The following is a 21,182-nucleotide window of genomic DNA, read 5'->3' on the forward strand; positions in this document are numbered from 1 at the left end:
GTGGCCATTGGGGTTTGTGTTTCTTTTTGTGTCTTTGTTTTTTTTTAATGGGCTTTCTCTAAAGTAGAAATATACTCGGTGTGTAAAACCTTGTGAGGAAAGGCACTAAAATGTAGCAAGGAAGGCTGGTGTAGAACCTGACTGTAAAACTGGTTCGTGTGACAGAGTTTTGAAATCACTTGAAGCATGATCTTTTTATAGCTACTGACTCACTTATCCATAAGGATGCACATGTCCCAAAGCGTGCTCCCATGCAGCTAAATATAAGTAGATGATAATTCTCAGAGGTGCATTTTGGTGACTGAACGATGAGTCTGCTACAATGAACACCAGCCCAAAAGCTGAGACTCGAATGTTACTTACACCTTGAGTTATCTGAATCTGCCCAGAGAACGCTGGAGAAGTTGCCCATAGCTGCTTGGAGCTGCTCGGTTTGTTGGAAACATTTCCCTGCGTTGCTCTGTGCTCTGCGGGCCGGGAGCGGAGCAGGGCCATGGTGTGAGTCAGAGCCAGACCGGCGCGGCCGCTTCCCGAGAGGCGACACGGGCCGTGGCTGGGAACGGGGCACGCCCTGGCCCCGGGAGCAGCGCCTGCCTCCCCTCCACAGCCTAAAATTTGGGATGGAGACACCCCAAACCTTCCCTGGCCCCGGGAGCAGCGCCTGCCTCCCCTCCACAGCCTAAAATTTGGGATGGAGACACCCCAACCCTTCCCTGGCCCCGCTGTTCACGCCGCTTCGCTCCCCGCCCGCTCTGGGTGCTTTTCCCCTATTTCCGCACAAGCACGGAGGTGTAGTGTTTTTTTATTGCTAGTACAGAGGAAACGTGTAGATGGTGTTTAGTGTGGAAAACTAAGTGCTTGGTAAATGGTCTTGTGCTGTGTGTAAGGGCTGATTAAACAGGTTTCTCTCATTTTTGAAGCTTTAACCTCAGTTTATCTTTCGAGCTTCCTGTGAGGATGTACAAAGCAGGCACAGACCGCATGTCACAGTATGGCTGTTGTGTAAGGAGACGCCGCTCACTAACCTTTCTGCCGTTTTGTGATGCTGGAGACTCCTTTTCTTCCTAAAAACTGAAACTCTCTCCCGGTTGCGTGTGCTGTTTAAATTTACCCTGGCCTGGAGCTCGCCCGTCATTTTGTGTGACGGCGGTGGGTGGCACTCTCTGTGCCGTGAGGGGGGAGGCGTGAGTTTCGTCCGCGGTGGCACCAGCTTTTAGAACAGCCTTTAAAAAGAAACACAAAATAAAAGAAAAATCACGTTTTTCGGGGGAACGCGCGCGCCGTTCCCCCCTTTACACGCTTTGGGCGTTAAAAGGCAGCGGTGCGCCCACACCCCCTGTGCGTGAGGGCCGCCGCCATTTTGTCCGCCCCTCCCGGTTGCCGCCTCGGCGCCGCCCGGGGCCGTGAGCAGCGGCGGCCCCGCCCCGCCCCGCGCCCCGCCCTGCGGCCGCCGTCCCGTCGGCGGCGCGGCGGCAGCGGGCGGCCGCCGTAGCCCCTGCGAGGGGAGCCCGTGCCCGGGCGGGGAGGAAGAGAAAGGCGGCCCGAGCCGGGTTACAAGATGGCGGCGGCGCTGTGGTAGCTGCCGAGGCGGAGCGGCGCCAGCGAGGCCCGGGCGCCGACTCGCCATGGGAAGCGGCGCGCTGAAGGCCCCGCGGTGCCCCTGAGCGGCCCGGCCGCCCCGCTTGCTCCCCGCACCATCGCCCCCGCGGAGGCGGAGCGGGCCCGGGGCTGCACCATGTCGGACACCCGCCGGCGGGTGAAGGTCTACACGCTCAACGAGGATCGGCAATGGGACGACAGGGGCACCGGGCACGTCTCCTCCAGCTACGTGGAGCGGCTGAAGGGGATGTCGCTGCTGGTGCGCGCCGAGTCGGACGGTGAGAGCGTGGCCGGGGCCGCCCGGGCCCCTTCCCCTCAGCCCCGCCATGGCCGGGCCGGGCTGGGGTGCCCTCCCCCGGACACCCCAGGGCATTATTGTTGCTGTTATTATTATTATTATTATTATTATTTCCACCCTCTGTGCCTTCCCTTGTTTTGCGGCTCGGGTGAAGTTTCCTTACCCCACAGGCCACAGCAGCGTTTGCTACCGTGATCCTGGACTTTTCCCCTCGTGGAATTACGGAATGTGCTGGGCTGGATCCCATCAGGATCATCAGTGCAGCTCCTTCCCGACAATCCCACCCTGTGCATCCCTGGGAGCAGTGTCCAAATGCTCCTGGAGCTCTGGCAGCCCTGCCCATCCCCTGGGCACTGCCAGCACCTCTGGGAAAAAAGAACCTTTATTTCCATAATATCCATCCTAAACCTCCCTGACTCACTCCATGCAGTTACCCCAGCCCATGCTGTGACACGTGAGGACATCTTGTTCTCCTTTGCTTTTGGGGGGCTCTTTTCCTCCCTTTCTTACTGCTGAAAAAAAAAAAAAAAAAAGTTGTTTGTTTGTTGCTCTTGTTCTCCTCAGGACTTCGCTGGTTGTGTTTTATTACACTTTAAAGTCGCCTCAAAGGGTCTTTTATAGCGGGGGGATGAACGTGCTCCCCACTTTGGCAGCCGACAGGTGCTAATGTGCTAAATAAACCACCTAAGAGTGGTATAAATTGCTCGGGAGCTGTTGCCAGGAGACATACACTACTTGCATACACAAGATAAAGTCCCTGCCTTTATAGTAGCTGCGTGATTCACTTCTGAAGGGCAGCTGAAGGGAATAAAAGCAAGTGGCCCCACGTGGCTTCTCTGGGCAAAAACATTTTTATGCTGGCCAGCACAGTTACCTGCTGGAATTTGTATAGTTGGCCTAAAACACCCCTAAACAGGCTGGTTCTTGCACCAAATTTCAGGAGAAAAGAGTGCTACGGTGGCTTTTGGACTAGATTAGAAGAGAAAAATTCATTTTAATAGAGATATTCCTGTTGAATTTTGTTCTTACTTGGCTTATTTTAGGAAATTATATTTAAAGGAGGCGGTTCTTGTGGATTTTCTGTGAGATTTGGATTAAGCTGAGAGTCTGCTGGCTGGCACGTGGGCAGTGGTGTGAGATGTGTGGAGATATTTGTTTTGTTGGATTCAGTAAATGTCTCTTCATACCTTTTTCAGGTTCACTACTGTTAGAATCGAAGATAAATCCAAATACTGCATATCAAAAACAGCAGGCAAGTATTACTGCTAGGCTTTACTTTCTCTGGTTGCTGATGCTGTGGAATTGTTTTGTGCTCAGAGCAATTGCATTTTTCAGGAAAAAGAAGGAAAAGCAGGATGACATGGAATTGTTGATGGTGTTTTTTTTATAGAGGTGAAAAACTTGCTTAGAAGCCTGTGGGTGCTAAACACTTCACATTCTAGAAATTTATATGTGGATTTCTAGAAAATCCTCACGTTAATATTAATTTTTAGAAAAATACATTTTGGACTTCAGGCTTTGAAGATAATATATGCAATTTGGATAAATATTTAAAATCATTATAGGAAATATCATTGGAAACGTGGAACTTTGGCCAGCTGTGTTGAAGTGTATTTATTTATTGATTCATTTTTTGAGTTCTTTTTCTGGAAATTGCACAAAGGAATTTGTCTTTGTGGCTCTTCTTTGTTTTTGCTATTTAGTTTTTATTTTTATTTAAAAAGCTCCTGTTGGCCTAGGTAAGGCCACAAGCCATGGTGAGAGTTATCTTTTCTTGGGGTAAACCTCCTGCAAGACACAGAAGTAAAACTTTGGTAGTTGCTAATAGGTTATTTTTACTTCATCCACTGAAAAATATCAGCTTACTGAATCTCTTCTTGCATTTATTGTTTTCCCCTTTTCAGCATGAATTTTTGATGTCTCTGCCTGCATTGTTCTCATGGGTTTTCTGGAGTTTTTTCTCTTCCTTTGTTCTACAGTGGAGACTCTGTTCCTTTCATTCAGCGTTTGATACTGTTTTTTATCACTGTGGTATCCAGAAGTGTTTCAGCACTAGAAAATAGTAATTTTGTTCTTCTTAAGTCACATCTTTGAGGGATTTGTTTTAATGACAAGTTACTGAGTAACAATTGGAGAAAGAGACTTTGTTATCTGCTGAGGGTTGTTTGGCTCGTTTCAGGTCTGGAGCGAGAGGGGTTTTGGGCAGCTTTTCCAGGGGCTGTTTGTGGTTCCTGCTGTTCCCTGGTGAGGGATGGGTGCCTGTGGGCTTTCCTTCAGGAGCTCTGCAGAGTCTCCAACTGCTTCCTGTTTACTACAGCAAAACTATATGTAGTGGAATGCTAATGCAGATTTTGTTGCTTTAAAGTTTGAAAATGCTTCCTTTCACACCCTGTTTCCTGAAAATACAACTGATTATTGTAGGCCTTTTTTTACTTTATTGGTAGCAAAGTTTCAAGTGACTCAAGTAGCTTTTGTTACCATTTTTCTTGTGGAAAGGGTAGATCATAGTTTAGGAAAAACACGAGTTTTATTTTGGCTGGCTTTTATTTCTGACACTAATGCTTTTGTGTCCGTGTGGCAGACAGGGTTTTCTTCACTGCTCACTCTTTAGGATTGGTATAACCTCGTGCAGTTTTTGGTTGACACCGAGCATTGTCCTCCATGGTCTTGGATTTGGGGAAAGCTGCAGGGTGGTGCAGCTGGAAAAGAAACGGTGCCCTGCCTCCACATCTGTCCTCATGTAAATGACCTGGGTGGACTTAGAGGGTACTTAACGCTTAATTGTGGGCAGGGTCAGATGGATTCTGAAGGCTCTGGCAGGAGTTTTGAGTGTTGGCACCACACCCGTTTGTTGTTTCAGCCTCTGCTTGAGGTTACAGAAGAGCAAGTCCGTGGAGGTGCTGCAGAAATCCTTGCTGGGAGTGCAGCCTTGTGGTGCTGCCTGTCCTTTGGGTGTGCTGTTTGCAGCTCTGACATGAAGCTCGTGTGCAGATCCTGTCTTTTGCCCAAGTGTGAGAACAGAGCTCTTTGCTCCAGGCAAAATAGGAGTTCCTGGTGGTGGGGATTTCACAGACTGGCAGGGGTGCTGTTAGAGCAGTTGCCAGAGGCTTCTTCACCCCGTGTGATGCCAGCAGGAGCCTTCACCTTACCGTGTGGCAGGTGGGACTGAGTCAGTGGAAACATGTCTTCCCTCTGGATTGGTTTTGATCAGCACGTGTTCCCCACCTGCTTCCCTGTGCAGGAGCAGGGAGAGCTGGAGCAGCAGACCCTGTGCAAAGCAGCACCAGCACTGCACAAGGGTTTGAACTGCCATGAGTGTCAGTTTTTGTTCAGAATTAATCTTCCTTGTCCTTATGTGGTGCTTGAGTGAGTTCAGGAACGTTGCTGTAACTCGTGGATGGAGCAGCATGGTCTCTAAGCAGGTGGGAGGTAGAGCCAGGCCTGGAAGGTGTCTGTCTGTCTGTCTGTGCTCTCTGTGGGTTGTCTGAGGTCATGCAGGAAGTGTGTGCCAGATGAGCATGTCTTATATTGGTATTGGACAATTATTTTCTGTTGAAACCATCTTTCAGTCTTTCTGAAATATTTTTGGAAAAGCTTATATAACTTGTGCTTTGTGTGGGCAGTGCAGATTGTAACCAGTACCATTCAGTAACTCGAGAATCTTCACAAATTTTTGACTGCAGTCCCTGGGTGCCTGGAGTCATTTTAAGTTCCTGCATTAATTCTCTTATTTGAATCATCCTGAGCTATGAATAGGGCTGCTGAATGTGTGTGTCCTTCTTTGTTCAGTGAAGCACCTCTGGGGCTCAGCTTACCTGGGAGTGCTTTGATTTTTCAGTGTCAGGGCATCAGCACTTGCACAGAATGTTTCAAGAGAAACATTTCAGATTTGGAATTCTGTAGCAGCCATAAAATTGTTTAATATTTGTCTCTTCAGGAGAAAAGTGTAAGTCTAATATAAATAATCAACTCACAACAGTGCTGAAACCACAGTGCATTGGACTCCATTCTTTCCACAACAGGGAAATTTTGTTTCTCTAAAGGAATGTGTAAAAATTAGTAAGAAAGGGGGGGAAAAAAAAGGGCCTGTGCAAATTCCATTGTTTTTAGTGTGGCCTGAGATTGTTTAGGGAGAAGGAAGTAGATCTATTGGTAGGCATTTGTCAACTGTGATATGATGTTATTCTGAACTTCATTTTCAAAAAAAAAAAAAAAGGGCAAAGACAGAACCCCTAAGATACCACTCCCTGTGGATACTGAGGGATTAGGATTGCTGGAGGAATGAACTGAAGAATGAGTGCTGCTGATGTTCATTCATGTTCCAGTGATAGTTGTAGCAGCTGAGATGGTTTGTTGAGCCAGATGTGTGTTTTCCAAATAACTGCTGATGGGAGAGGGAACCTACTGTCCCATTCCAGCATCCTTCCCACATGTCAGTCCCCTCACTCACTCCTGAGTGCTTCCTCACCTGTGGTAGCCCAGATAACTGCATTGCCAAAGGTCTGTTTAAACCTTACTGCCCCAAAGCTTCCCAAAGAATATCATCAGGTGTTTCTTTGGGTTTCCTTGCTGAGCTTAAAAATACCACTCTTTATATTTTGTGTTCACTAAAAGTGATGCACAAGCCTTGATAAGTTGTGTGGTAAATATTGAACATTGTAAATATGGAAATTAAATTTCCTTAATGACCATTGAGCAAGTGTTTAAAAAGCACTTCAGTATTTAAAAAAGCTGTGTTAACAGTTCAGGAAGTCAACAAACTTGGAATGCTGAACCATTTTGCTGGAGCTCATCAAACAGACTAGAGAGTTAGCAGAGAGGATATTTTGATATGAAGATGAGTTTGCTGTAGGATGGGGAACTGTTGTCCTGCTTTTGTCTGGGATAGAGTTGATTTTGATCCCAGCAGCTGGTGCAGTGCTGTGGTTTGGATTTAGGTGAGAATTGATAGCACAGGGCTGGTTTAGCTGTTGCTGAGCTGTGCTTACCTCCAGTCAAGGACTGCTGAGCTCCCTGTGCTCTGGCACTGAGGAGCTGCAGCAGGAGCTGGAGGGAGCATGGCCAGGACAGCTGGGCTGGCAGAGGGACATTCCCCACCCTGGGATAACAGGGACAGTGGGGAAACTGGGGGGGCAGCCAGGAGGGGCCACTCACTGCTCAGGTGGTGCTGAGCATCATTTACCTGTCAGGCTTTATTCCTCTCTTCACCTCCCTTTTTTTGCTCTAACTATTATAATTACTCATTATGTTTTACTTTATTTCGTTTTTGAAACAGAACTTTCACCTTGTCCTGATGCTCCTTCCCATCCCAGTGGTGGGAAGGAGTGAGTGAGCAGCTGTGTGGTACTTCCTTGGTTAAACCACAACCACTCTAAAGTGCAGGATTGCATTCCTTACAGGACAGCAGCAAGTGCTCTAATAAAACCTCTTCAAAAACCATTTCAGCCTGTTCAGAAATTCCATTGAAACTTCCAGACCTGCTGTGCAAATTAACAAATTGAATTGATGGAGACAGTAGTAACAGAGAAGGAAAACCTGGCTCAAATGAAAATAACTTAGGCTTGAAGTTTTAAAGTTGTAACTTTAGTAAGAACTTAGGAGTTTTGTCTTGTTCAGGCTGTATGGTTTTTAATTCAGAAAGGGATATTTGACCATTAGCTACAGTTTATCTAGGGTTGTCTTAAGCATTTTCTGAAGGGAAACCTGAAATCCTAGGGGATTTGTTTCTACCTTCCTAAATATGTAAATACTTAACCTGTTATACTGTAGGTTTTCTTAATCTAATGTGTGCATCCCCATTTCAAGACTGTTGGCTCAAGAAATGTATCTTGCAGAAAAATGCCATCATGAGTAGCTTGAATATGAAAAATAATATTTTTAAATATGTTTGTGTAAGGTAGGGGTCATAAAATAACAAGGGTTAAAGTTGGTATTCCCTATGTTAGAACAGATGTTTTATGTTCTTTTTTTGACAAGTGTAGCTTTAATTAAAATGATTTATTCTGTAGACATTGGCTGTAGAGGAATAGAGATTAATATGCAGTGCAGACCTGTTTCAGAAACAATTACTTTCTTGGTTTTACCTCAAACAGGACACCCTGATTGTTTGGTCAGAAGCAGAGAACTATGATTTAGCACTGAGTTTTCAAGAAAAAGCTGGCTGTGATGAAATTTGGGAGAAAATCTGCCAGGTACAGTAAATTGAAACATGCTGGTTTTTCCAGGTATTTTAGTGTCTTGTTTGACTTGATGTGTTTGTGCATCCTTTTTAAACCTGCTTGTAAACAAATCATTGTTCTTTTCTGTGCAAGATCTTAAACTGCACCAGTTGTTCTTTTCCTAATTGAATGTCAGGCTTTTGAAAAATCATTGCAATGGTGGGACTCAGGTGTTTGGGGAGGGGGGGGTGGTGTTTGTGTGGTTGTGTTTATTAAAAAGGGACTGCCAGAGCTCCATGTTTTAATTGTCCCTCTCCCAGCTGGCTCAGGAAGCAGCTTGTGGAGAGCAGTGGAACTGCTGTGAGGAGCCAGAGCTGCCTGGGGACACCCTGTTGTTGTTTCAGTTAGTGACCTGCTCACTTTGGGTACATTTTGGGATCAGGCAGTAACTGTGCTCTCTTCCCTCAGGTTCAGGGCAAGGATCCTTCAGTGGAAGTCACGCAGGACCTTATTGAGTCAGAAGAGGAGCACATAGAGGAAATGCCTGAAACCAGTCCTCTGATTGACCTTCCTACTTGTGAACTCAACAAACTTGAAGAGATTGCTGATCTAGTTACCTCTGTTCTTTCCTCACCCATCCGTAGGGAAAAGCTGGCCCTGGCCTTGGAGAATGAAGGCTACATCAAAAAACTGCTGCAGCTTTTCCAAGTCTGTGAGAATTTAGAGAACACCGAGGGCTTGCATCACTTGTATGAAATTATCAGAGGGATTTTGTTCCTCAACAAAGCAACTCTGTTTGAGGTGATGTTCTCTGATGAGTGTATTATGGATGTGGTCGGATGCCTCGAGTACGATCCTTCTTTGGCTCAGCCAAAACGGCACAGGGAGTTCTTGACCAAAACAGCAAAATTTAAGGAGGTTATTCCTATTACAGACTCTGAACTCAGGCAAAAAATCCACCAGACTTACAGGGTACAGTATATTCAGGACATCATCTTGCCGACACCATCTGTTTTTGAAGAGAATTTTCTTTCTACCCTCACTTCCTTTATTTTCTTCAACAAAGTTGAGATTGTCAGTATGTTGCAGGTAAGTGGTTTTTCGTATGGTCTAGATGGATTGTGTGCAGATAGATGTAGATATAGTTTCAGAATGGATTACAGTTAATCACACACATCATTTGCACAGTGTTTTGAATGCTTCCCCTCCTCTCTGATAGCTGTGATTTTGTATTTTGGAAAGGTCCATTTCAGGTGAGTGTATTAATATTTTTTAATGGGTCATAAAACTGAAGATTTTTCTCCTTGATTCCCAAGCAACATACAGCTTTTGGTCAAATTTGTGTAGGTATTCAGGGAACAGGCAACTTGTTGTATTGTGTATTAGGGCCATTGTGCTGTTTTTGTAACAAATTCTGGATCTGTGATTTGAAAGAGCATGTTCAGAACCATTGCTGTTGGACCATGGTACTAATTTCAAATGTTTGTATTGTTCTAAAAATGAAGTAGTTAGTTGCTGGGGTTTTTTTCATGCTGATATCCAGATCTAATAGCTAATAAATAACCAAACTGCCACTTCATGAAAAGCTGTCCTGCACACTTTGTAGTCAGAAGAGGCTCCAAGGTGGTTGAGACCCTGAAAGGAATCTCAACAAAGAGCTGAGATGAATTTATGGCATTTTGGGCTTTTCAGCTGGTGCTGTTTTATGCAAACTCTACCCAAATGGCTTTGTTGTGTTTATCTGTGTCCAAAAATGGTGCATTTGTGTAGGATACATCACAGACCTCTTGAAGTGAGTGTGGAGAGCCTCTGTGAAACACCAAGAGTTGAGGAGAAGAGGAAGGGAGTAAAAATGGTGGAAAGAAAGGGGCACTGGAGACATAGAATATCCATATGGAATATGCTGATGAGTTCAGATATGGATGAAATTTGATAAAGAGTTCAATAGAGGACTGGAAAATAAAACCAGAGAATTGCATGAGTATGCTATTTGGCTTCTTTCTGCTATTTTCTTTGTGGCTCAATAGCAGAAAGAAACAAAAAATTCATTCCCTCTTGCAAAATGAATGGCTTTGTGTTAAACAGAGATTCTCCTTTAAATTCTTTGCATATATTTTCAAAAACTAAAAATAAATTCACTATTATGCTCCTGAGGCCACAGTCCTGTTGGCATTTAGAGATTTTTAAGTCTATAGAGCTCTCTATTTTTCATTGAAGCTGTACAGCACTGAGTATTTAATGGTGCAGTAAGAGAGAACTCTGATTTGCTGTTACCTTGCAGGAGGTTCTGAAATCCTCTGACAGTTCCTTTGCCTGCTTGTTCAAAAGTCTGTAACTGAGAAATGTGGTGATTTACAGATCATGTTGGTCCTTGAGAATTGCAGGTTGAGCAGAAAGCACACGTGGAAAAGATGTTGTAGCACACTTGAGGAAAATTCCCTGGTAGTGGGGACCTCAGACCCAGGGCTGCTTTCAGAGGCTGTGGTGTAAATCAGCTTGTTGGGCACAAGAACTGTAAAGCTCCTTTGGGTTTGGGGAGCACATGGGACGTCCTGTTACCCTAAATAGAGTGGCAAAGCTCCCTGGAGGAGGCAGTTTAGAGGAGCAGCAGATTGTGTTGGCAGAGCTCCTTTCTATGTGCCATGGAGCCCTAGATCCCAGTGCTGCTGCAGGGAGCCTCCATCCATCCCCTGCTCCAGGACACAGCAGCAGCTCAGGCAAGCTGGAGGTGTTTCTGTGCTCAGGTGTTCTGCAGCAGGGCTTTTCTACTCTGTCTGCCTTGGACTGTACTATGGTTTGGGGTTTTATTTGTAACAGGCTTAATTAAGCTGTTTAAGCCAGCAAAGCTTAAAATAAACTGCTAAATCTGTGTGTGTTGCATTCCCTGTGATGTTGGTTCCAGGTATCCTTTGTTTGTGAAGCACTTCTATCCCCACATCTTAAAATTGTCAGGAAAACGTTTGCCAGTCTTTGGCTGGCATTGCTGTGACTCTAAAAACTCTGTATTAAGTGACTCTAATAAAGCACAGAGATTTTAGTGACAGCACTCAGCAAAATGGAGAGGTAAGCACACTGTGTCATGCAGTGTAAAGTTCATGTATTATTGGAATGCTGCTGTTCTGTTTGGTTTTGTTCAATGCACAAATTTATTGAGTTGAATTGGTACAGTCATGCAAAATTTTGTAAAACTGTAGCATGTTACTGTTTGCTGTCAGATTTACAATGTTTTTAAAAGGTAACAGAAACATTTGAGTTTGAGAGATTGCCAACACTGTTTTCAGTGTGAAAGAGTGCAGAATAATCAAAGGGCAGGAAGTGCCCAAACCCTTGAGAGATGCTGGTGCTCACCCTGATTTTTGGGTGCCTCTTCATCTTATGGGGTGACTGAAATGCTTTGCAAGGAGTGAGGTGTTGTCCTGGATATATTTAATGATATTGGTTACCTCTTGGTAACAGAGGATGTGAATATGAAAAACCAGTAGTAGTAGCCCATGAAGTTTCCCAGCTTGGCAGAGCAGAGCATGTGCAAGTGGGAGAGGTGTTGTTGTGAGTATGGTAATGGGGTCATGGCTGCAAAGTTGTCCCTTGGCTGGCACTTTGCAGTTGCAGTTTTAGGGACCATCAGTGAGCTGAGCTTCACCTGGCTCTGCTGTCCTGGAGCTGCTGCTGCTGCTCAGAGGGAGTGCTGAAACGATGCCCTGGGAAAGATCCTGCTGGATGTGTGCTCTGGCCCTTGTCTTCTTTGGGATGCACTGGATGCAGAGCTGGAATTTCTGCAGGGCTGGATGCTGTAAGGATGAAGTTGTTTTCCAGAGGCTCTGTGTAAGGTGTGTTCCTTTTGTGTGTTGCACAGGAAGACGAGAAGTTTTTATCAGAAGTTTTTGCACAATTGACAGATGAAGCTACAGACGATGACAAACGGTGTGAACTGGTAAGTGAGGGATGGAGGAGAAACAGGGAAACTTCTGCACTCACTGAGGGATTTCTGGAGATTCAGCCAGCACACGAACTCTGCACAAACTCTGTTTCATCCTTTCAAAGAGTTTTTTTTCACACCTGTCATTTTTTTCCCTGTGCACCAGGTGAACTTCTTCAAGGAATTCTGCGCCTTTTCTCAGACGTTACAACCTCAGAACAGAGACGCGTTTTTCAAAACGTTGGCAAAGCTGGGAATTCTTCCAGCTCTTGAAATTGTAATGGTGAGTGAAACCTCAAGCTGATTTTAAGGCAAGGAGAAGAGGCACAGCCACTGAAGCAGGTTTGGCCCTGCTGAGCCCCTGTGTGTCAGTGTGGCTGTGCTGGCAGTGGGAGCTGAGCGGGGCCTGACCCTGCTGCTCTGGGCATTGTGACTCTGTGTGAGCCCGTGGGCAGCACAGGCCTTGGGACACGGGGCTGGAAAAACTGGCAGAGGCTCTCTGTGCAGTGGCAGCTGGATTGTTGTTGTGGTTGTTGCTGGCCCAGGACCAGAGAAGTATTTTTAGATAATCTTGAACTGTTGGCTGGTTCCTCCCGAAAGATCCCGTAATCCTGTCGTTAGCAGATTAATCTGTCCTAATCAGCAGTGGGAAAATGGAATTTCTTTCACTCCTCTCTGAGCAGCTGTTGCTGCCTGAGCATTGCAATTAATTTTGCTGGTTTATTGTTTTTGTCTAACCCTATTACTGTGTTTCTCGTAGAAACTCTTGTACTGAGACATTCTCAAAACTTAAAGCTACCTATGGTTTGTAGCTTTACTTGATAAAAAATACCAACTTAATTTCTTCTTGCTAATCAGTTTCTCTCTTCATTAGGGAATGGATGATCTGCAAGTTAGATCTGCTGCTACAGATATATTTTCTTATCTAGTAGAATTTAGCCCATCCATGGTCCGAGAATTTGTGATGCAAGAGGCCCAGCAGAGTGATGATGTAAGTCACAGTGGTTTGCAGTTTGCTGAGTGTGCCAGTCTTTGGGCAGGCAAGAACAAACCAAACAGTAAAACAAACCTCTAGAAATACAGGAAAAAGTGGATTTAATACACAAACATTTCTGAGCCTGTTGGTGGTACATGAGCTGACAGTTTTGGAAATCTGACTAACAGGGGTTGTAGGTGTAGAGGGTGTGCTCGCCAGAATCTCTGTATCCAAATGCAGCTCTCAAATCTTCAGTTTCATTTAAATTTGTCTTGGAAAAATTACAGAGGATACAGAGGCTATGGAAATTACTTTCTGCACTTGAAATTGTCTGATTGCTGGGTGGTGTGTTTGTTTGGGATTTTGCTGCAGGACATCCTCCTCATCAACGTGGTGATTGAGCAGATGATCTGCGACACGGATCCGGAGCTGGGGGGAGCTGTTCAGCTCATGGGGCTGCTGAGGACTCTGATTGACCCAGAGAACATGCTGGCCACAGCCAATGTAAGGAGGTGTGGGGGTACAGGTACTGCACTGCTCAGCAGAGCTGCAAACTGACATTCATGGGTTTGCTCTGATAATCAGTTTAAACAAGGCAAAAATAAGTGTAACGTTTCCATTTTGGGGCATTGGGCAGGTGTTTATTAAAAAAGTTTTGTCAAACTTTGAGTTGTTGGTGGTTTTTTCATCAGATGTTTGCATGGTGGGGTTTTTTTGGTGATGGTGAGCTTGGTTAGTTGTCCCAAAATGCAAAATCCAATTTTCCTTGAGCAAAGACAGTCCTGCAGCCCAGCAGATAGATATACAGGCAGACCTGTAGGAGCCAGTAGAATTGTGTGGGGGCTGTTTCCTGTGTTACTGTTCTTTGTTATTTAAAATCCCAGTGTTTAATACAGTTATTTTTGTTTCAGAAAACAGAAAAGAGTGAATTTCTCAATTTCTTCTACAACCATTGTATGCACGTTCTCACTGCGCCGCTTCTGGCCAATACATCAGAAGATAAATGTGAAAAAGGTACTGAATATTTCCATTTCCTTTCTCCAGCTGAGAAAAGCACATTCCCTTTTCCACATGCACATTCCAGGGATCAGCTGCAGCTGATCTTCCTGCAACTCTGGGTGCTGCTGCAGCTTTGTGCTGTGCTTTATGGAAGTGCACTTCCTTTATGTTAATCATGCTAATATACATTAGTTAATTGCTTTTTTAAAATAGTTCCTGTAAAGAACGGTGTCTGTAGGTCTCAAATGTTAAGTAAAAAAAAAAAAAGGTTTTATTTTATTAAAAAAAAAAAACTTTTAAAATAGCCTTAGTACTCATTTTAATGCATTGTTTGAAAAATTTAGGATTGGTGCTTTTATTCTATATCATATTCCTAAGTTTTAGGTTACACATTTTTACCTAGATGGATTTAAAACTTTGTAAGTTAATTAAATACAGAAATCTCACCTGACTGCATTCTTGCTATATGTTTATGTCCCTGTAGCTCACAAACCTTTGATCTGATGAAAAATCTAGAATTGATTGTTTATCCCCATCTTTTAAATCTTGACAGTGCTTTGAGAAACTTGTTCTGATTTTTGTTTTTATTTTCTCTTTATCAGATGCAGTAGTTGGATCCACTAAGAGTAATACAATTTGTCCTGGTAAGTCTGAATTGACTTTGTTTTGAAACTTGTTGTGTGTGCTGTGTATGGTATTCTATTTTAAAAGAAAAAAAATATAGCTAGGTGTGCCTATATTTTATTTAATACTTTTTACTGAAATAGATGCAGGGGCTTTGCTTGAGATGGACCAGAAGCTGATGGGACATTTTAATGTTTTTTAGTGGTTTGTTTTTGGTTTTTTTTTTTTTCTCTAGTCAGTCTTGCTACTGGAAGTTTAAGTTGTTCATTTTTCTTGCAGATAATTACCAAACAGCACAACTACTTGCCTTAATTTTGGAGCTGCTTACTTTTTGTGTGGAACACCACACGTATCACATCAAGAATTACATTATGAACAAAGATTTGCTAAGAAGAGTACTGGTCTTGATGAATTCAAAACACACCTTTCTGGCCTTGTGTGAGTATGGAGCTGTTGTGATTTCCTTACTCCAGGCACTGTGTGCAGCGTGTGGAAGGTTGAGCTTGGAATTGTGTGGGAATGCTCTGGGTTTGGGGTGCACCTTCCTGTGGCTAACACCAGGTGTGACTATTAACTCTGAGCTGTTGTGCCCACAGGTGCTCTTCGCTTCATGAGGAGGATCATTGGGCTGAAGGATGAGTTCTATAACCGCTACATCACCAAGGGGAATCTCTTTGAGCCGGTCATCAACGCCCTGCTGGACAACGGCACCCGCTACAACCTGCTCAACTCGGCTGTGATCGAGCTCTTCGAGTTCATCCGAGTGGTGAGTGAGCTGCAGCTCTTCCAGCTCCTTGGAGAACCAGGAATTCCAGCAGCTCCTGAGCTGCTGCAGGGCCTCGTGTGAGGAAATCTCTGTGGTCTGGGAAAGTGAAGGGTGGCTTTTAGTTGTAGGTTATGGTAGCTGCTGTCTTTTCCAGCAGTGTTAGGAATTAGTAGGATTTGTCTGATATAGTGAGAGACTTGGTAGAGGGGAAATGCCCAGAAAGTTCCACATGAGCTGCTGCAGTTGCTGAGGACAGGGCACAGCTCTCCTACATAAAAATGTCTTTGTTTGACAGAAGTATCACAAATGCAGTTGGGGCACTGCTGGGTCCATTGTCTGTTTCTGTGGGAAGCCTAATAATTATTACTCGATCTCATCTCTTTTTATTAAGGATAAATCTGATTTCATGCTTCACAATTATATAATATTGTACAATAATGCTTTAGCTCTGGGCAAGAAATCAGTTACTTTCCAAACTAAACTCAAAAGCTTTCTGGACTTCTGCCTGTGCCCATTTCAGGCTGAAATCCTGTTTTGTTCTTTTGCAGGAAGATATTAAGTCCCTTATTGCACACATAGTTGAAAACTTCTACAATGCACTTGAATCTATTGAGTATGTTCAAACATTCAAGGGACTGAAGACAAAATATGAGCAGGAGAAGGACCGACAAAGCCAGAAGCTGAACAGGTAGGGCCCAGTTTGTGTGCTCTGAGCCTGGCAGGGCCTGCTCTTGCTTTTCTCCTTCCCAGAGGACAGCAGTCCCATGGGACTGGGGTTGGGTTTTATTCTTGGTGAAAACTCCTCAGATTAGAGGAAAGCCCCATGTGCCTTTCCTGTGGCCATGTGTAGTAGAGCTGATGTTGGCCAGAAAGCTCTCAGCTTGAGAAGAGCAGAACAATGCTCTGTCACTCTGATTTGGGGTTCAGTCTGGCTCACCATCAGCTGGGGCGTGTGTGAGTCTTGGGGCGAGGGGAGAGCTGGAGCTGCATTGCCTGAATTCCCTCTAAAGCTCTGGCAGGTGTTTCTGATCCTGAAGCAGCAGCCAAGCTGGAATCCCTGTGTGTCTCTTACAGTGTCCCATCCATATTGCGTAGCAATAGATTCCGCAGGGATGCCAGAGCCTTGGAGGAGGATGAAGAGATGTGGTTCAATGAAGATGAAGAGGAAGAAGGCGAAGCTGTTGTACCTCCAGTTGAGAAGTCAAAACAGGAGGATGATTTTCCTGATAGCTATGAGAAATTTATGGAAACTAAAAAAGGTATTTACTCCGTTTGAGCTTGTTGGCACTGGAAGTGCTCCATGGCAGATACGTGGAGTGTCAGCTAAACTAACCCGTGGTTTGTGCTCTGTACCTCCAGCAGCAGTACAGGGTATTCCATGTAATTGAGTCATGAGATCCATGAGTGTCTTTGCAAGCCAGTTTAGGATTAAAGTAACGAGTTAAACTGCTCGGAGCACGCATCTGGTTTAAGTGCTGTTCAAAAGCAGGACTTTGATTGTTCCTGTGTGCTCCAGGTGAGCCGTGTCCCCGTGCCCTCAGCATCCAGGCCCTGCTCAGTTTGCTGCTGGGCTCAGGATGGGCTTGGTTGGGGAACTGAGAATTGCAGCAGAATTGGAACCACAATACCTGCTGGCTCTGGCCCTGCGATTGCACTGTGATGTGGATTGTACTCCTTGCTGTGCAGCTGATACCTAAGTGTGACAATGTTTGTCCCTCAGCTAAGGAGAGTGAAGACAAAGAGAATCTTCCAAAAAGGACTTCAGCTGGGGGATTCAAATTCACTTTTTCCCACTCAGCCAGCGCAGCCAACGGTGCGAACGGTGCAAACAGCAAATCTGTGGCAGCTCAGACATCACCAGCGAGCTCCAACGGCTCCTCCTCCAAGAGCACGGCCCTGAGCCCAGCACTGCCGGCCCCCAAGGTGGGAGAGCTGGGGGCACACACACACACAGCTGTGGGCAGCAGGGCTGGGCTGGGGAATTCACTGAGCCCTGCAGGGTGGGGCTGGGCTGGGGAATTCACTGAGCCCTGCAGGGAACCCCTCACTGCAATCAGTGGGGCTGAGCTGGGGAATTCACTGAGCCCTGCTCACTGCAATGAGTGGGGCTGGGCTGGGGAATTCACCCTGAGTCCTGCAGGGAATCCCTCACTGCTCTGGGTGGGGCTGAGCTGGGGAATTCACCCTGAGCCCTGCAGGGAATCCCTCACTGCAATCAGTGGGGCTGGGCTGGGGAATTCACCCTGAGCCCCCAGGGAATCCCTCACTGCAATCAGTGGGACTGGGCTGGGGAATTCACCCTGAGCCCTGCAGGGAATCCCTCACTGCAATCAGTGGGGCTGGGCTGGGGAATTCACCCTGAGCTCTGCAGGGAATCCCTCACTGCAATCAGTGGGGCTGAGCTGGGGAATTCACTGAGCCCTGCAGGGAATCCCTCACTGCTCTGGGTGGGGCTGGGCTGGGGAATTCACCCTGAGCCCTGCAGGGAATCCCTCACTGCAATGAGTGGGGCTGAGCTGGGGAATTCACCCTGAGCCCCCAGGGAATCCCTCACTGCAATCAGTGGGGCTGGGCTGGGGAATTCACCCTGAGTCCTGCAGGGAATCCCTCACTGCTCTGGGGTCTCAGTGGGGCTGGGCTCTGCTGGAATCTGGTGGGCACAGTCTCATCCCACATCCTGTGCATCATTTCACTGCTGCTGCTTTTTGTTCCTGCTCTGTGTATCTGATGTACAAAGGAAATTGGGGGTTTGGGAACTCTGTTAGAGCCCCATTGGCTGGGAATTACTGAGGAGACAAATGCAGTGAGTGACCCCTCTGTGGTGCCTGACTCAGCCATGTATTGTTGGAATCCTCACACTGAGCTCCTGAGCAGCTGCAGAAAGTGTGGCAGGGACTGACTGCCCACCCTGAGGCTGAGCAGCCAGAGGAAGGGCAGCCTGCACACTGGAGTTCATCTGTCCTGCTGGGCTGAAAGTGGTTTTTAAACAATCCTCAGTCCAGACCCAGAGGAGTGAGAGAGCTCCAGGACATTTTGCAGCTTGAGGTTCAAACCCATTTTCCAGACAAATGGAACTTGGAATGCCAAAGGCTGGTGTGCCCTGGACAAGTTGGCTGGAGGTTTTGTTCAAAATTTGCACTTCAATATAAAAATTCCCTTTTTCTAATTGGCAGGGAAGTCTAGTTGGGCTAGTGGATTATCCTGATGATGAAGATGATGATGAAGAGGAGGAGACATCTCCAAGGAAAAGACCTCGTCTGGGTTCATAAAAGAAACCAAAAGTTTGGAATAAGAACTTTTATTATGGGGTTTCAAATGCTGCAACTGTTTTAAGAGCTAAAAAGAATCTGATTCAGAAAGCTTTCTCCCATGAGTATATAAGATAATACAAGGAGTAGCAAAAGAAACTCGGTGTATCAGCTAGAAAGGGTTAGTTCTGTAAACACAAAGCTTCCAAGGAACTTAATGTCTTTCTAGAAAGTAAGGAGTCTGCCATTCAGGCTGTCAAAAAAAAGAAAAATTTAAAAAAAAAAAAAGGTGGGTTAGTATTCTCAGAACCTGGATGATGGCTTCTCAGCAAGGAAAGTCTCAGGTGTCGGGAGGGAAAGGGGGAGGGAAAGGTATGGTAACTTTTTTAAAATATTGCAGGGTTTCCCCAGTGTTTAACAGAACTAGGAAAAAAATTCAAGCTTAAATTTTGAACCCAGTAATCTTAATTTTGTAATGGTGCTGTCAGTTGTGTTCTTTTAGCAATGCCTCTTTTAAAAAAGTTTTAAGGGAAAACTAACTCCGTTTGCATAAGAACAATCCATATTTTGGGACCATTTATTACCAACTAAACTGCATTTCTCATGGTTGGAGGGAGGGGCACTGCAGTTATAGTGCATGTTGAGTTGTTTAAAACAGTTCAAAGAAGTTTTAATTTGTATTTTCCAAGAGGAGAGAATGGAAGCTGGATTCAAAATGGAAAGTTGAGCTTGTTTTGTCAGTAAGACGTCCAGAGATATCTATGCCAAGGAGCAGTGGCTTCCCAGGAGCTGCTTGTGTCATGGTGGGGACATCCCTCAGCTGTTGGCTCCAGCTTGGGAAGAGCCCAAATTCCAGTGGTGTTCCAAGGGCTGCCTCCCTGTTTGGGAGCTGAAATTGCATGGTTGAGGTGGGAATAAGAAACACTCAAGAGTTTCTCCTAGTGATGGGCTGAGCAGCATTTAACACCAAAGTCAGTTTGGACCAAGAGGACACCTTGAGGGCTTGGAGGCAGAATCCACAAGGAGCACCTGAAGCTGGGGGTGGGACAAAGCTGCTTTTTAAACACAAAAGCACATTCCACAGAGGTGAGTGAGCTGTGACAGGAATAGGGGAGTTCATGGCAAGGTGGCAAACAGTCCAGGTTTTCTTTTCAAGAGCAGCACATGAACTGTAAATATTTCAATGTTAGTTTGCCCATATGTGATCTGAGATCATAACTCAGCGAGAGGAGATTTCCCAGCGACTGTGTCAGAGATGTTCAAGATGGAACCAGCTGCAATCCACCACATAGATCACTCTTGTAATATGTGTTATGGGTCCATTTCTCCTGGAATAGTTTAAACTGAAGCAGTTTCTCTGTTTTGGAGATTTTTGTAGTTAGTTTTAATTTTAGCTCTTGTTTGGAAAAAGATGGGCTGTCTGTGTAGATATGAAGTATAGTTTTTTCCATAAAACAGAAGTTTATTTTGTATTAAAGATACCACTGTACTTGTTTTACACCATTTGTATACATGTGGTGATATTAATGCTGAACTGTAAAATTCAGGAATTAAAATGTGACCCTGTAATTCCATAATTACTGCTTTTGTTTGGTTTGTTACACATGGTAAGTGAACTCAGGCTTTTCACTGTGGATGTTGTTTAAGGTTAGTTATCCATGCAGGTTTCCAAGGATGGAATCCCAGAGGGAAGGGGTGAGCTCTTCCCTGTGTGTAAGCAAGACACAGGTGCTCTGATGGCCCTGGGGACAGTGGTCACCCAGCACAGCACTCTGAGGGAACAGCTCCAGAGCCAAGCAAGTGTTTGCCAGGGCAGAGAAGCTGCAGCACCATCCCTGTGAGCTCACTCTGGAGCTGCTGTGCTCCATCACCAAAGAAGATTCACAGAGCAGCAGGTACCTGGGAAGTGCCTTCACTCACCTGAGGAGAAGTGGCAGCACCTGGACCTGCATTCCTCATTCTCAGCAGCCTCCCAAGTTCTCCAGGGACTCCTGAGCAGTGCCAGTCCTTGCCCTGCTCACCACACCACCTACTGCAGGATAGCTGGAGCTGCAAAAACACTCCAACAGGAGCTTGTTTCACAGCAAAACCAACAATGTCATCAGTTTTGATGGTTGCTAGGAAAGGACTGGGTGAAGTGGCAGCAGATCTGTTCAACACCAACCTGCAATGCTGGGAGAAGGTGACACCCAGCACTCTCTGCCTTTCCCTGGGGCTCTCACCCCTGGCTGCTGGTTCCTCTCTGCCCTCGAGGGCAGCTGTGTTTGCTCTCCTGCCTGGGCCCTTCCACTGCCACTCCTCTGGAGAAAACAGAAATCTGCCAACGTGTACCAGTTATAAATGCTATTTTAATAAAAACTCCATGAAACTCGAATGGGTGGGTTTGTGTCTTTTCCTGGGAGTTGCTGTGGCAGTGAGGTGATGCCCTGGGCAAAGGGCAACCTCTTTCTCCTCACACTGGTCACAGCCAAACCAGTAAAGGACTTGAACAGGTTTCTGCTACTCTGGCAGTGAATTGCTGGGAACAGCCTCAGCTTTGCACTAAAGCAACTCCTGTTATTTAAAGCTGCATTTATTGGAAACTGGGACCTGGGCACT

The 21,182-nt window shown here is 45.6% G+C and overlaps 1 protein-coding gene across 3 annotated transcripts; it reads left to right on the forward strand.

The window, feature by feature from the left end:
- The first annotated feature begins 1,458 nt into the window (after positions 1 to 1,458).
- PPP4R3B (protein phosphatase 4 regulatory subunit 3B) lies at positions 1,459 to 20,161 on the forward strand. 3 transcript variants are annotated; one of them, XM_079297957.1, is made up of 16 exons: positions 1,459 to 1,877; positions 3,094 to 3,149; positions 7,990 to 8,088; positions 8,524 to 9,144; positions 11,909 to 11,986; positions 12,138 to 12,254; positions 12,846 to 12,962; positions 13,320 to 13,451; positions 13,859 to 13,961; positions 14,549 to 14,590; positions 14,850 to 15,008; positions 15,167 to 15,336; positions 15,885 to 16,024; positions 16,411 to 16,595; positions 17,057 to 17,259; positions 18,510 to 20,161. In XM_079297957.1, the coding sequence occupies exons 1-16, from the start codon at positions 1,736 to 1,738 to the stop codon at positions 18,603 to 18,605; spliced, it is 2,460 nt and encodes an 819-aa protein (XP_079154083.1). In that variant the 5' UTR covers positions 1,459 to 1,735; the 3' UTR covers positions 18,606 to 20,161. The 3 variants fall into 3 exon arrangements, with proteins under 3 accessions (XP_079154083.1, XP_079154085.1, XP_079154084.1); XM_079297959.1 differs by having other exon boundaries at positions 17,135 to 17,259; positions 18,510 to 18,695; XM_079297958.1 differs by having other exon boundaries at positions 1,535 to 1,858; positions 18,510 to 18,695.
- Positions 20,162 to 21,182: the final 1,021 nt, after the last annotated feature.

The sequence above is a fragment of the Erithacus rubecula genome (genome assembly GCF_903797595.1).
Source record: "Erithacus rubecula genome assembly, chromosome: 2".
NCBI classification, from domain to species: domain Eukaryota; kingdom Metazoa; phylum Chordata; class Aves; order Passeriformes; family Muscicapidae; genus Erithacus; species Erithacus rubecula.